The following is a 14,585-nucleotide window of genomic DNA, read 5'->3' on the forward strand; positions in this document are numbered from 1 at the left end:
AATGGTGTCAAACGAGTTGGGCTATAACTCCGACTGAGCTTGGGCTAGTTCAAGTCGTGGTCCATGCGGATTCAGATGAAATCCCTAGGATAAGGTTGCTTTTTTTGTTTTTTGTTTTTTGTTTTTTTTTTTTTTTTTGTAATTTAGCAAAGTAACCCACTCAAACCTTAGAAATTACTAAATAGTCAAGGTTTTGTAAATATTAAGTAAATAGCCAATTGTATTTAATTACACGTCCAAGTTTACGAAAATGCCCAAATAGTTTCCCGCCCAATCGTCATTCTTGCTTAATATAAAAAAAAATCAATGGAAATCGGGATTTCCGAGAATCGAGGTCATTAAACACATTTATTTGAAAACCGTTCACCTTCATTGCATATCTCTCGGTCATAACAAAAAAAAAAAAAACTCTCAAATTTTTCCAAAACCGCTTTCTCTCTTTCCCGACGAAAATCTTTTCATCTTCCTCGACGAGCGATTTCGGCTGCTGAATCTAAATCTAGTATGCATGTGTAGGATTCTTGCTATTTTAACTCGTATTTACTATTTTTCGTCAAACATTTACACAAAAATAAAAGAGAAAACATGGTTTTTTGTATCGGTTATTGAATAACATGGTTTTTTCTTGTTCTTCTTCCTCTGGGATACCTCTGCGCCTTCTCTTGGCCTCTACCCAAAGTTTAAGCACATCTCAAAATGTTAGTCTTTGACATGTGTTTGTCTCAGGTATTTATAGTGAGGTGATGAGAGTTGAGGTAGATTCGTCATTCACTCGGATCCCCCTTTCGGGTCCGGGGTCGAGGCCAGCCCTGCCCTGTTGTGGTCGAGGCAGACCTCACTAGTTTAGACGGAAGGAGGTTGCCTTTTGCTGGGTAGAGGCAAGCATCACTTGTTAGGATGAAAGAGGGGTTGAATATTTCTAGGGTAAAGGCGAGTCTCACTTGTTGAGATGAAGCGGGGTTGTCTTTTGCTAGGGTAAAAACGAGCCTCACCCGTCACCTCATCTGTTTTCACATGGGCCTCTGCCACATCAACATCGGTCCAAACACCGATCTCACCACACTTTCGTATCTACTTTTCCAAGTGCCGCTTGAGAATTACACCATCTTCTAGAACCGTGTCCCCGTCCCGACTTAGATTATGGGTCATGTGGTACACAACGTGACCACATACCACGAAGCACCCGCGACTCATCGCAATGCTATATATTTTTTGGAACATCGACATTTGTCGCTTAGTTTTTTTATCACCTCTATGTATATTTTTTCTTGGCCTATAAGCTCCTAAATATATATATATATATATATATATATATTCAATAATATGTTTATGACATGTTGTAAGTTTAAAATTAAATAAAAACAAATGCTAGACACCCAAAAGATATGATTTATATGAAGAATAATAATGAGAAAATGTAATCATTGAAAATAATATAAATAATTTGTTTTGATATAAAAGTAAAAATGGCATTAATGTCCTTTTGGCTCTTCAGGCATCCATGCGTGTACCGTTTCACATGCGTGCTTTCATAAAGACAAAGGTTGTTACTTGAAAATATATTATCTTGTAATGTACTTCAGTAGTAGTAGTACTGTAGTACCACACATAAGATGTTTAATCGTAAGTTTATTATTATTATTGGTATATGTTTATTACTATATTTATAACTTAAAGACTAACATAATAATTAATGTGACCTACATCTATAACTTTATATTTTGTACAACTAACTTGAACATCATCTTCGTTAACTATATCACAATGAAACGTTTAATGACTCAAACGCTCACATTTTACTATCTTAATTCCATGTTGTTTGCTAAAAACTTACTTAATTGTACATTTGTCCTACACTCTAAACAAGCTCGATTGTGTGTGTGTATATATATATTTTTGTACTACACCTTTCTTTGTACTTTTATTTGTACTACAAAACATGGCATATAACCCTCCAGCCCTATTTGTCATTTTTCAAGTTTCTGTTACGTTGATGAGCTTGAGATCTCAGACAAAAGACAACGAGTAGTGATCTAATAATAACAATTTTAATAAGAAAAGTAAAATAGTTTGGCCCCACCCTGACGATTGGAAAATGACTTGTATTCAATTCTGGATAGGAAAAGATATTCACCAAAAAATTTGATCACGAATTTGTCTTCTTAAATGACTTGCATTAATTTAATCAGAAACGAGAGCTGAGGGAGGTTACACAAATACACGTACAACGACTAAGTGAAAAAAAAAAATTGAATGAATTTCAGCGAAAGTTTCAGCGAAAGTGAAGATAAAATAGATAAAGGGTATTTCCGTCTTTGCATAATAGCTTGTTGTAGACTTAATAGTATCATATATACCGCAGCGGGATATGCAAAAACATAACAACAGCGACAGCAAAAAAAAATCTTCAGCTTTATTTCTCAATTCTCATCAGAGCAAACTAGTTCATGAGGTTTGACTTCTCAACTTTCCACTTTCTCTTCAGCCAAACAAGAACATTCCATCGAATATTTCGCGATCTCTGATAATCTCTTTGTTTTTTTTTTGAATTTTTCGTGTTTGGAATTGATAGTTCGATGGAGAAGCAACAGGAATTGGAATGGAACGAAGCGCAGAGAATCCGGATAAGCGTCGACCTTATCTCTGTAGCCAAACAGCAGCTCAGATTCCTCTCGGCTGTCGATCGCAATCGAAGCCTCTTCGAAGGTCCTGTGCTCCTCAGAGCCATCCATAGGTGAAATCCGTTTCTTCTCATTTTTGGATATATATTGATTTTTCTGTATATGCTCTGTTGAATTCTTCGATCAACCGATTCATGTTAATCGCGGTGTACTTCGTTCGTTATTTGATTATTGAATTATTACAACATAGAAATTAACGTATTAATTACCATGAGTGATACGTGATCACGAATTATTCGGTCCAGTTTTATAGCAATTAATGAAAAATTTGAGAAAATATGTGTAAAAAAACACATGAAATTGATATTTATCTGAAAATGATATTTGGTGGTAAGTTTTTATAAAGGTATTTCAGTCAAAAATAACAAAAGCACACATACTCTTCCAATTCATAACATCTTCAACTTAAAATATGAACTTCATGTGTTGTACACTTGTAAAAAAAAAAATCTAATGTATTTCAAGTTCAGCTGAACTTCGTTGAGGATTGTGAATCAGGTACAATGCTTGTTGGCTTCCCTTGCTTGCAAAGCATTCGAAGAAGCCCGTTTGTGAAGGACCGTTGGTTGTTCCTCTTGACTGTGAGTGGGTTTGGCACTGCCACAGGCTCAACCCTGTAAGTAATTTCTCGATCCGAGGATCTCAATTATATTGAAACTGAATTTCATTTTTTTAATGCGGTTTTTGCTTTTCAGGTACGGTACAAGTCCGACTGCGAAGAGCTTTTCGGAGAGATCCTCGATAATCGCAATGTTGCGTCCACGGTTGAGAGAACGAGCAAGACCGAGACTGAAGACGTTTGGAGAGCCCTTTACCCGGAAGAGCCGTATCTCGTAGATCTGACCGGTTCATTCTCGGAGGATATCTCTGGAAAGACTGGTTTACTTGAAAAGTACACCGAATATGATTTGGTTTCGGCTGTTAAAAGGCAGGTTCCTTTCTTCTTCCAGGTAATTGAACACGATTATTATTGTTTCAGTGTCATGTGCTATGATCTTAACGGTACTAATATTTTAAAAAATAATCTCTAGTGATGCTTTTGATATCCATGGCTCTGCGTAAAACAGACAAGGAATCATCAAGTTGCAAAGTAAAATGAAAATGTTCATTAAAATTGTGCCTTTCTTTATTCGTTATGTGTAACGTCTCACAAAGTGAAATTTAGTGTGTGATAAAAAAACCTTCGAATTCCATTGATAAATGATAAGTAAATACCAGATAACAGGTTATTTGAGAGACCCGTAAATCTCTCGAAAGGCCAACCTTAACCAAACTAACTCATTTTCCCTCCCCAAATATGATTATTTTTTAACTTGCTAACTCATTACTAATTATTCTTAAATTACCCCTTAAGTAATCCAATCTTGACACATTGATGATTTGTTTTTCAACCATGCCTTACTATAGGTGTCTAGACCTCACATGAGCGATGACGAGTTTCTCGAGGGAGCTCTGGCTAGGTACAGAGGGTTTCTCCACCTAATAAGGAGAAACAGAGAGCGGTCTCTTAAGCGCTTTTGCGTTCCGACCTACGATATCGACCTCTTATGGCACTCTCATCAACTGAACCCGGTGGCTTACTGTGAAGACCTGACACAGCTGATCGGAAAGGTCTTGGAGCACGACGACACGGATTCGGACAGAACCAAAGGGATGAAACTCGACGTCGGGTTTTCCGGGACTACAAAGCAGTACGAAGGCACGTTCGGTAGAAGGTACTGGAAGGCCGGGGCGATGTACAGAGGAAGTACTCCGACCTCGGTCACGAAAACTCCTTTCTCGTCTGAAACGATCAACAAGAAGGTGGTTATGTCAGATGAGTTTAAACACGTGATTCAGATTCCGGAGGCTAAGTCTGTGGAGGTACATTTCGCTTGAATTCTGTTTCCTGTTTGTCAATTGTACTTTCTTAGAAGAAGTTAAGGTTAGCTTAGCCTATGATAATTCTTCAATTTTGCCACTCGAATTTTACAAAGCCTGTGCTTTTTGAAGCTGATAGTTTTGATTTACTCCGAACTCTGTATGTTTGTGTTCGCGTTTCCATAAATCTTCGAAAACGTATGTTCTGATTATCCATTGCTGTCCTTTTCTATGCAGGTGTTTTTGGAGTTTGTGGAAGTCAGGAACTTACCCGAGGGGCACAAAGGAAACCTCACAGTCTCGTTCAGTAAAACTCAACCCGATATTCTCTTTGATGCAACGCGGAAGCTAACTATATTATCCGAGTCTAAAGTGAAACAAGTCTCATCTTTCCATTGTGAACCTACCGGAGAGCTTCTCTTCGAACTCTTATCCCAGTCACCTTCCACCTTGTCAATCACAAAGGCACCGAAGACGTTGGGCACGGCTTCGCTCGCTCTAAATGACCTTTTGGTCCCCAACTCTAACCTCTACGGAGAAAAATGGTTAGACTTGGCTCCAAGCTCTGGAAATGTGAGCTCAAACCCGATTCAACTACGGGTCGCTGCCTCGATCACGATCCCAGTCTCAGCGGAACGCGTGATTCACATGGTTCACTCTCGACCGTCGCTTAAGATTTCTTGCTTCTTGCCCTTTCCTGGAGTGATGAAAGATGATAAGAGCAAAACCCACGTCATCGACGAAGCTGGTAACAAGCTAATCAGCCTTCAGATGATTAGGTATGCTTTTCGTTATGACTGGACTTTGAATTGCACAGTGACGTCACTGTTTGTGTTTCGATGATGTGTATCAATGAAGTTAATGGTCATGTTTTTTTTATTGCTATATAGGAATCCTGAAAAGGCAAAGGGCAAAGATAAGTTGTTGTGGCAAAAGAAGGTGACTGGGTTAACATCGTCCGGTGAGACGTGCAGTCTTGCTGAATATGTTGGGAATGGCTGGTCTTTGATGAAATCTCAATGGTCTCTTAACTCTTATAACAACCCCACTGGAGATTCCCCTCTTTTTGAGCTTCTGGGTACTAAAATGGTATAAACTCTTTCTCATCAATTACAAAAATTTGCTGGACTACATGTTATCTTGGAACTACTGCCATGACTTTCCCCTCTCTCTCTCTAGACTTGGGATTTTCTTATGAATCATGATATCCCAATGGATGTTTGTCTTATCAAATCTGTTGTGGTGGGTTCAGGTCAAATTTTACGGTGGAAGAAAGCTGGAGTATGAAACAAGGCAATGCCAGAAACACAAGAACGAGCGAGATTTCGTCACTGCTGTCGAGTTCTCTACCGAAACTCCTTACGGAAAAGCAATTGCGCTAATCAACTTGAAATCTGGACTTATTAGGGTACAGCTCATGTTTTAAAATTTTATTTATTTTTAATCATAATCAGTCATTGATATTGTTTATTCTTTCTCTCTTTTTAGGTGAAGGAGGAGTGGATGGTGATTCCGAGTTTCGTATCATTCATGATACTGTCAGACATGGTGAAAGACCACTACGAGAGCTTTTCAGCCACTCCCGGCCTTTTTTCATCTGAAGCCACCAAAACTGCGACCCTCGAGGCACCACCCACCATTGAAACCGAAACCAATCAGCTCGAGGCCGAAAAAGAGAAAGCAGCAACTCCAGGGAACGCTCCGCTGAAAGACGGCCCCGGCGGATGCGGCGGCTGCGGTGCCGGAGGATGTGGAGGAGCTGTAAACTCCGGCGGATGCGGTGGTTGCGGTGCCGGAGGATGTGGCGGTTGCGGTGCCGGAGGATGTGGAGGAGCTGTAAACTCCGGCGGATGCGGTGGTTGCGGTGCCGGAGGATGTGGCGGTTGCGGTGCCGGAGGATGTGGAGGAGCTGTAAACTCCGGCGGATGCGGTGGTTGCGGTGCCGGAGGATGTGGCGGTTGCGGTGCCGGAGGATGTGGAGGAGCTGTCAACTCCGGAGGATGCGGTGGCTGCGGCGCCGGAGGATGTGGCGGCTGCGGTGCCGGAGCTGTCAACTCCGGCGGATGTGGTGGCTACGGTGCCGGAGGATGTGGAGGAGCTGTCAACTCCGGCGGATGCGGTGGCTGCGGCGCCGGAGGATGTGGCGGCTGCGGTGCCGGAGCTGTCAACTCCGGCGGATGTGGTGGCTGCGGTGCCGGAGGATGTGGCAACGGGAAATTTGCGGTGTCAGAAACCAATAATGTGGCGGTTCTGGCACTCAACCAGCCAATCGCTGCTTGATGACGTGGATGTTTATTGGTTGTATTTTCTTGTGTGGTGATGATGTTGTCAATGGTGTGTCTTGTTGTGAATGTCTCTGTTTATTTTGAACCTGCAGTTTCTGGGGCTCTTGCAATGCACATATCTCAAATTTCTGTAATAAAGAGAGAAAGAGACTCGCTTTAGTTTCACACTTGTCTGATTTTCCAAAATGGTTCTGAACTCGTAGTTTTATGTTCAGTCGATTTTAATAAAAGTTAATGTAGTAATTTGTTAAATGACTAATAAAAACACGTCATCGTTTGTGATTACATTTTAAACTTAAATGAAACGTTAGTTAGATTGCGATACCAACGTTTCAAGTGGCTTATTCCGTGTAATTATACGTGACGCGTGGCCGTCCATGTCAGTAACGATCATGTTTTTATATTGTTTGATAGGATCCCTGAATAATCGAAGAGTAAGGAGAAGTTTGTGTCAAAAGAAATAAGCACGTCTGTATGTTGAGAATTATTATGAGATGCTGCTATATTTGCTATTCTATGATCACATGGTATGTTATCAAATCTGTTGTGATGGGTTCAGGTCAAATTTTATGGTGGAAGGAAGCTGGAGTACGAAACAAGGCAGTGCAAGAAACACAAGAACGAGCGAGAGTCGAGTTCTCTACCGATCGAAACTCCTTATGGAGAAAAGCAATTGTGCTAATCAACCTGAAATCTGGACTTCTCAGGGTACGCTTTTTGTTTTATTTTAGATATAATTTTCTTTCCTTTTTTGATCTGTCATTGATATTGTAATGAATATTTATAAAATATCATTTTTAGCATACGTTGTATTATTAAGTTTGTGTTAATTTGCGGTCGTAACCGTAATCAGTTTTGGCAAAAAAGTTAATTTAAAAAAAAAAAATCAAAATGGAAAACAAACTAGATGACTAATTGTTTTTATAATTTTTAATACCTAATTGTTTTTGTTTTTGCACCAATATAATATCTAATACTCACAACTCGTTATTTCCAATCTTACATAACGTATTTATACCCAATACATATATATTTATAGTTGTATAAATATGTGTATAAACATATGTATAATTTTTTTTTATATATTTTATTTTGTAAAAATAGAAGAAATTTATGTCCATAATATTTTAAAATTTATATGTGACACATTTTTGTAACTTAATTTATTATTTTCTTTTTTATATTAATATTCTCGATTTACAACATCTTATATTGAAACTTTACAGACTATATCAAGTTGGTCCAGTGGTATGACAAAGAAACGAAACGACGACGAGCCAAAAAAATAAGCGTATCGATGGCCGAAGACCTCTTGACAGCGAATTTCGATGAATTTTGTGGGCATTTGAATCCTTGATTTAAACTACCAGTTCCATGTCAAGTACATCATGAAAGACGGTTGTTACCAGGCTCATAAGTAACTTAGATTGTCAAATTGATTCCCAGAGAGAGACCTGTGAAGGATTTGGAACCAAGGAAAATCCGCTTGAAAGTCTGAAATATTCTTCTACGAGTCATAGTCTAGTGGTATTTCTTGAGCTGAGCTTGTCCCCGAACAAAGTCACCTTCCACGTGTCGAATTGGAAAACGAAGACGGAACACTTCTTGGGCACAACTGGAAGATAGTCCATCAAAGTTAGGCGATAAAACAAAAACGAGTTATGATTTAGGCAAAAAAAAAAAGGTTTTACCTTGGAACTTATCATTCATATTGCCACTCACCCCGGTAAGAGAAGCAGTTTTACAGTCAATAACTGAAAACACACAGACTAGGCTTTAGTTTAAGAAAATGATAATAACTATAAGAAGCTACTTCGACAAATACACATAAAGGATTTACCTGAAAGAAGAGCACCGTGCAAGTCTATGTCCATAAAATGTTGAGCAAGCTGATTTAACATATTACGTTAAGTTCAACAAAACTACGATCACATCAAGGAAAACCAAAGGCAACAACTTTGTATGCGAATTTGCCAATTCTTTTTCAGATGTTGTGCCATCATATTTTTCAAGTGTTCATGCTTGGGAAGAACAATGCGTATCTGTGGTCCGATTCACATATTACCCCAATGATTAATAAGGGAACAAAAGAGAACAATTAAAAAAACAAAGATCGAGCAAAACTGAAAAACAAGTTTGTCGAACTCACTTGTGAAACTCCTTGGGAAAATACAACGCCCCGTTATTCTTGTTTGTTTCATGGACGTGCTTTTTGGAGCGCTTGGAGCGAATCTGCAGAGCCCTGAGACAAGAACCAGTGGAGACACTCCGTCCCTGAGCGTAATTATCGAGTAGGACGTGATTGTCGATCTTTAAGCTTCTCGACCCTTGCGTGTACTTCTGACCCGCGCCCGTTTCGAAATATTTGGTCCAAAAAGTTATAGACTTTAGTCTCTTTCCCATCGGAGCTCTACACCAAAACCAACCATATATCAACCAAAAATCTCAAGATTCAAACTTTACTCATAAAAGAAGAAGATCAAGCTTCAATCTTTAGGGGGGGGGGGGGGGGGGGGAGAGAGAGAGAGAGAGAGAGAGAGAGAGAGAGAGAGAGAGAGAGAGAGACCTTTTCTGAGGGAAGAAGGTTTGGAATGGGTGTGCGTGAGTTTGTTTTTTTCACTACTCTCTACTCTGTACTAGTACCGATATCTTATGAAACAACTGATCAATAAATACTAATAATCAATCAGGAGTATCACCGAAATGAATTCCAATCGGTGTCTGTAGGCGAAATCTGATATAATTAATCACATCAAATCAAGAACAACAATGGAAAAGAACAGTACATCAAACTGAATGCTAACAACAAATTCTCAAATACATAGCGCACATTCAAAAATTAAAGAAACTGAGATAGGCTTCATCGGTAGCTAGACCGCATTTACAACAGCAGAAATTAGTTTATACTTAGAGGACTTATCCAGATGAACAAGGGTTGATGATTTTTTTATTTTTTTATTTATATATATATATATATCAATGAAATTAGAGGATTATGAATTTACGATAGAGTTACCAAAACAAAACAAAGGTAAACGTAAAAAATTAGAGTCAAAACAAAAAAGATTAGAAAAATACCAGATAGTCAAGGCAAGGCTCGGCTAGACTCATATATGGCAGAGACTCTGAAGACGGCTCGGATTTTCTCAAGAATTGGGGAAGGAAGAAAAGGAGTGAACCGAAAATTGTAGTGAGGAAGAAGAAGCTTTGCTTTAACGTACGTACGAGACTGATTGAATTTTCGCATAACATGATTAACCATCAGACTATTTGTAATCCATCGTTGCATGTCCAGTACTGTTCTCCTGCAAGTTTTTTTCAATAATCAAGCATTGGATTTAGCTTATAGAACAAGGGAAACTGATTGCACGTTGATTTAAATGAGCACTCTTCTCATACCCATTTTTCATTTAATCTTGTTCCAATCGATGTTCTCGAACTTGAGAAGTTAAATTGAAAGCCCCATAAGCGATGGTCACCTGGAAATCAAATATTAGAAAATCCAGCTAAATCAAATCGAATACACTTGTTCAAAAGAAAACATCATTGCGAGAATCACAAGAGAAGAAAAATTATGTTTTTGCTCTTTTCAAATTGGATCTTGAAATCTTCCAGAGGAAAAAAGAAATTACCAGGGCGTGTGTATAGATTGTTGTGATCCAAGCTCTCTCACTCCGTCTCGTCTCGTCTGTCTGAATCCAAACACCATCTTTCTGCACGTGTTTGCGATTGAAGAGGATGTTGGGGACATGCGAAATCTTGTGCCATTCCTTCCCGACCTCTTTCTGGCACTGCCTTTCCAGGGTGCGGGACCAATAAATGGACAGCTGTTGCAGTGGCGTCATTTTCAGAAACTCTGGTAGTGTTTCAAGGCTTTTACAATCTCCAATGGTCAAGGTGCGTAGACATGGCATGATTTTTGTTGTCGTCTTTGTGCAACATCCTTCCCACACTCTCCACTGCATATGAGCTTCGAAAGTAAGCTGTTCCAATTTCGGAAATGAAATGACCTCTCGATCGGCTTCAGTGATTCCGAGGAATTCTTCACCCACCCTACACATCTTGGGAAATTCAGTTAGTTCTAGATCCTTAAGTGAAGGCAATTTCCCAAGCGGAGGTAAAGTCTCGCAATTCTTGAATGAATCTAATTCAAGACGGGTGAGATTGGAAAGAGACATCATCCAAGCGGGCCACGCGGTGAGACCCAAGTAATTCCTAATTTCCAGATCTTTCAAATTGGGATGTGGATGAATGGAACTCAGGATTTCGGTGTCGTTGTGATTGTTGCTATCTACAAACTCAGAATACGATCTGAAGACCAACCGCAACGCAAGCACATGCGAGAGGTTCAGCTTCGCGACATCATCCACTGTCAACGCTACATTTCCACACCCTTCGATCCTTAGAAACCCTCGAAACTGAAGGTGTTTGAGATCTCCAATGTGTAGATAGGATCCCCTCTCCTTGGGCACCACTATCCAGTCTAGACTTTGCAAACCACTTATTTTTCCTAACCCTTTCGGAAGCCCCTCTAACTGCCGACACCCATCAATGTAGAGATGTTTTAGGCTGACTAGTTTTGAGATGCACTCTGGTAGTGCTTTTAGACTCTCACAACCACTGAGTTTCAAGGTCTCCAGATTACAGAGGTCGAATAGTTTCTTCGGCAATTCTTTCAAACGGTTCCCCGATAAGTCTAGATGTCTCAAGTGTTTCAATAGACCAATATCCTCTGATAATCGACTCAACCTGCAACACTCCAAACTCAAAGTCCGAAGACATGTAAGTTGAGAAAACACTAACATCTCTTCTTCGAGGCGTCCCTCCCATCTAAAGAAAAGCGTGCGCAAATTGTTCGCATTTCCTAATGAATTGGGAAGACACCCTTTGAGAGTCAAGTGCCGATTGTTTTCTTCTACCACCACTGCCTTGTTTTCTACTTCGTCTTCGTCAACTTCCATATAAACGTATTCATCGCCCGTCAAAAAATGGGCAAAATCATGAACTATGTCATGCATTTTGCACTCAACGTCTCCATCAAATAGTACATTGATTTCTTGAAAAAATGAACGCATTGCCAAAGTCTCAAAACAATCTCGACCTATTTTCCACGAATCTACTCCTCGGCCTAAATAACCGTGAGACATCCACATCTCGATTAGATCATTTCTCCTTATAGCATGGTCTTGAGGAAACACCGAACAAAACAAAAAGCAGCGTTTTTCCAATGGTGGAAGGTCGTAGTAACTTAGCAGAAAAGGAGCAAAAACCTCCTTAACTTTAGCAGACTCCCACAGTTGACTACCCAAAATGTCTTCCCACTGACTCGTCGTCTTTTTAAACCGCACAAGACTTCCAAGAGTTTTAGCAACTAGAGGCGAGCCTCGCGATTTAGCAGCGATTTGTCGGCCGATAGGTTCTAATTGTTGACGCTCCTCGGGACTCATCTCCATGAATGCCAACTGGCGAAAAACAAACCAACAATGCTCTTCACTCAACTTTCCTAGACTAATTGTCTGGTTTGTGGCCACTCCCATCATCCTCGCAACTTCTTGCTTTCTCGTGGTCACTAAAACCCGGCTTCCTCTACCCCCTTTCCTAAGAACCTCTCCTAAACTCTCCCATCTACTGTGGTTTTCAAGCCAGACATCGTCCAAGACAATGAGAACTCTTTTTCCCTCAATGGACTCACGGATGAGTTCGACAACGGCATTCAGTTCAGAGCTTTGAGTAGAGCTTCCAAGGCCTTCAGCGATCGCTTTCGCGACCTTGATGTCGTCAAAAGGATCGGAGACGCACACCCAAGCTCGCTTATCAAAGTGGGACTTAACTCCCTCATCATTATAAGCAAGTTGGGCGAGAGTAGTTTTTCCGAGACCCCCCGGTCCCACAATTGGGATGATATGACGGGAGGATCTCCCATCATCCTCATCGGTACTGCTCTCGCACAATAACTTGCTCACTAAAACACTCTTTTCCTCATCTCGACCATGAACTTTGGTCACGTCGACAAGGGAGATTGTCGGAGGCAGCCTAGGCCTCTCAACAACAGTGTTTATGTTGAGATTGAACCTATTTTTTTCTTCGGAAATCCTAGCCAACTTTTTATTAAGCTTCTTGATTTTGCGAGCAATATCACGGTGCATAAAGAGGCGATCGACTTTGGTGCAAGAGAAGCAAGAGAAAGAAACCGGAAAACACACCTTCTTGTCTGAAGAAGAAGAAGAAGAATTCTCCAGAGCTTTGACTTCTTCTTTCTTGATCTTGTCTTCAAGAACAGCCGTGCTCCACTCGTCCAGAACGTTCTCCATCTCCTCCGAAGTGTTCTTGAGCTTCTTAAGCCATCTTTTCACAGCAGGGGATTCATCATTGCCCAAGTGTTGCTTCTGCTCAGCATCCTCGAGAACAGCTTGAATGTCCTCAAGATTGGTCTTCAGTTTTTTGACATCTTCTTTGACTCCTTTCACCAGCTTGATCTCCCCTCCGATTGCATCGAATGCCATGGGAACCAGAGTCTCAATCAGCACCGAAACCACAGCTTCAGCCATCTTCACAGCTCAACTCACACGCTCTTATGCTCCGTCAAAGGTTAGTTTGTATACTGTTAATAGATGAAGAAGAGAAACAGGGTTGGACAAAAGAAACTCTTGTTTGCCTATTATATGTTCAGGGCAGGCTGCTAAATAAAAAGAACCTATTAGACTATTCAATACAAGTTACAATTTAATTAATGGAATGAGAATAAAGGGAAATATGGATCAAAACCAGAATAAAGGGCAATAGCCAATAGCTGTAAAGGAAAGTATGTCGAGGAGAATGAGCATCTATACTTTCCTTTACAGATATTGTCTGCCTATCGTATTTTCCTTTACAAAATAATACAAATGTCTTTATATTAATAAGAAATAATTAATAAATAAATTAATAAATAAGGCACAGTGGTCGCCATTCTATTACAATAATTGGAAAATGGGCTTTTTGACCATTGACTACTACCATATATATTGGTTGTAGTTTTCTTAGTGCATCATATGATATTTTATTGCGAATATCATATGATGATGCACGGGTTACATATCCCTTGCTTGATATTGCGAATGTTTGTGTGTGACGTTTTTTTTCTTCTTTTCTTCTTCTCAATAGATTCTGTAGCTTATAATTGTTTCAATGTCTTTATAATAGTTTCTTTTTTACATTTTGTTAATTATTCCATGACTTTTTTTAGCAAGCAGATATTAGCTTTGCTGAGTTATATGATGTTCACACCTCATTCTTTTTTATATATATATAAATGTATAGTTGAGCTTCTTCCTATAAGTATCCCATACTAGCTTAATCTTTTTTATTCTTTTTCATTAATGAATATGCAAGTTTACAGCTTTTTAGAAGCCATGTTGTTTTTCTGATAAAGTCATAAAACCAAATATGCTTTCAAGGGAATAAGCAATGCATGTTCCCACAGCTTTTTAGAAACAAAAATTGTTTTTCCGATTCCATGGATTGCCATGGGAACCAGAGTCTCAATCAGCACCGAAACCACAGCTTCAGCCATCTTCCCACTTTGGAATTTTCTTCACAGCTCAACTCACTCGCTCTTATGGTATTGGATGAAGAAGAGAATAACAGGGCTTTGGACAGAAGAAACTCTTGTTTCCCTATTATATTTTCAGGCTGATTTTATTAAAAAAAAAAAAAAAAACAACCTATCAGACTATTCAATACAACCAATGAATGGAAAGGAGAAAAAAAGGGCAATAGC

General features: G+C 39.6%; 3 protein-coding genes across 10 annotated transcripts in view; 1 reads left to right on the forward strand and 2 right to left on the reverse strand.

Annotated features, from left to right (window-relative positions):
• The first annotated feature begins 2,348 nt into the window (after positions 1–2,348).
• LOC149399007 (glycine-rich domain-containing protein 1-like) lies at positions 2,349–6,991 on the forward strand. Of its 2 annotated transcripts, XM_089612428.1 has the most exons (10): positions 2,349–2,452; positions 2,573–2,734; positions 3,180–3,297; positions 3,377–3,631; positions 4,089–4,544; positions 4,779–5,320; positions 5,432–5,630; positions 5,794–5,949; positions 6,030–6,498; positions 6,637–6,991. In XM_089612428.1, the coding sequence occupies exons 1-10, from the start codon at positions 2,448–2,450 to the stop codon at positions 6,819–6,821; spliced, it is 2,547 nt and encodes an 848-aa protein (XP_089468554.1). In that variant the 5' UTR covers positions 2,349–2,447; the 3' UTR covers positions 6,822–6,991. The 2 variants fall into 2 exon arrangements, with proteins under 2 accessions (XP_089468554.1, XP_089468553.1); XM_089612427.1 differs by having other exon boundaries at positions 6,030–6,991.
• Positions 6,992–7,756: 765 nt separating this feature from the next.
• LOC149399008 (putative disease resistance protein RGA3) lies at positions 7,757–13,744 on the reverse strand. The gene is made up of 2 exons (XM_089612381.1): positions 10,640–13,744; positions 7,757–7,763 (listed from the first exon to the last, which is right to left on the reverse strand). The coding sequence occupies exons 1-2, from the start codon at positions 13,372–13,374 to the stop codon at positions 7,757–7,759; spliced, it is 2,742 nt and encodes a 913-aa protein (XP_089468507.1). The 5' UTR covers positions 13,375–13,744.
• Positions 7,967–14,585, reverse strand: part of LOC149399009 (putative disease resistance protein RGA3) — a 28,928-nt gene continuing 22,309 nt past the window's right edge. Inside the window, exons 1-8 of one of the 7 annotated variants that reach the window (XR_016296562.1) lie at positions 10,459–10,638; positions 10,226–10,305; positions 9,905–10,131; positions 9,393–9,560; positions 8,976–9,236; positions 8,667–8,868; positions 8,518–8,580; positions 7,973–8,441 (exon numbers count right to left, since the gene is read on the reverse strand). The gene's annotated coding sequence lies outside the window, so the exon portion shown is untranslated. Of the gene's footprint in view, positions 8,442–8,517; positions 8,581–8,666; positions 8,869–8,975; positions 9,237–9,392; positions 9,561–9,904; positions 10,132–10,224; positions 10,306–10,458; positions 10,639–14,585 lie in introns of those variants that run through there. The other 6 variants (XR_016296560.1, XR_016296556.1, XR_016296557.1 and 3 more) reach the window with 6 other exon arrangements.

The sequence above is a fragment of the Urtica dioica genome, chromosome 4, assembly GCF_054948205.1.
Source record: "Urtica dioica subsp. dioica isolate 48M chromosome 4, U.dioica_male_clone48M_v1_H2, whole genome shotgun sequence".
In the NCBI taxonomy this organism is placed as follows: domain Eukaryota; kingdom Viridiplantae; phylum Streptophyta; class Magnoliopsida; order Rosales; family Urticaceae; genus Urtica; species Urtica dioica.

What these genes read in the sequence shown, in the direction of transcription:
- LOC149399007 (XM_089612427.1), top strand. An exon ending in ACTGCCACAGGCTCAACCCT is followed by an intron (nt 3,298 to 3,376) that starts GTAAGTAATTTC and finishes TTTGCTTTTCAG; the next exon opens with GTACGGTACAAGTCCGACTG. An exon ending in AGGTTCCTTTCTTCTTCCAG is followed by an intron (nt 3,632 to 4,088) that starts GTAATTGAACAC and finishes GCCTTACTATAG; the next exon opens with GTGTCTAGACCTCACATGAG.
- LOC149399008 (XM_089612381.1), bottom strand. Translation starts at nt 13,374, where the DNA reads ATGGCTGAAGCTGTGGTTTCGGTGCTGATTGAGACTCTGGTTCCCATG.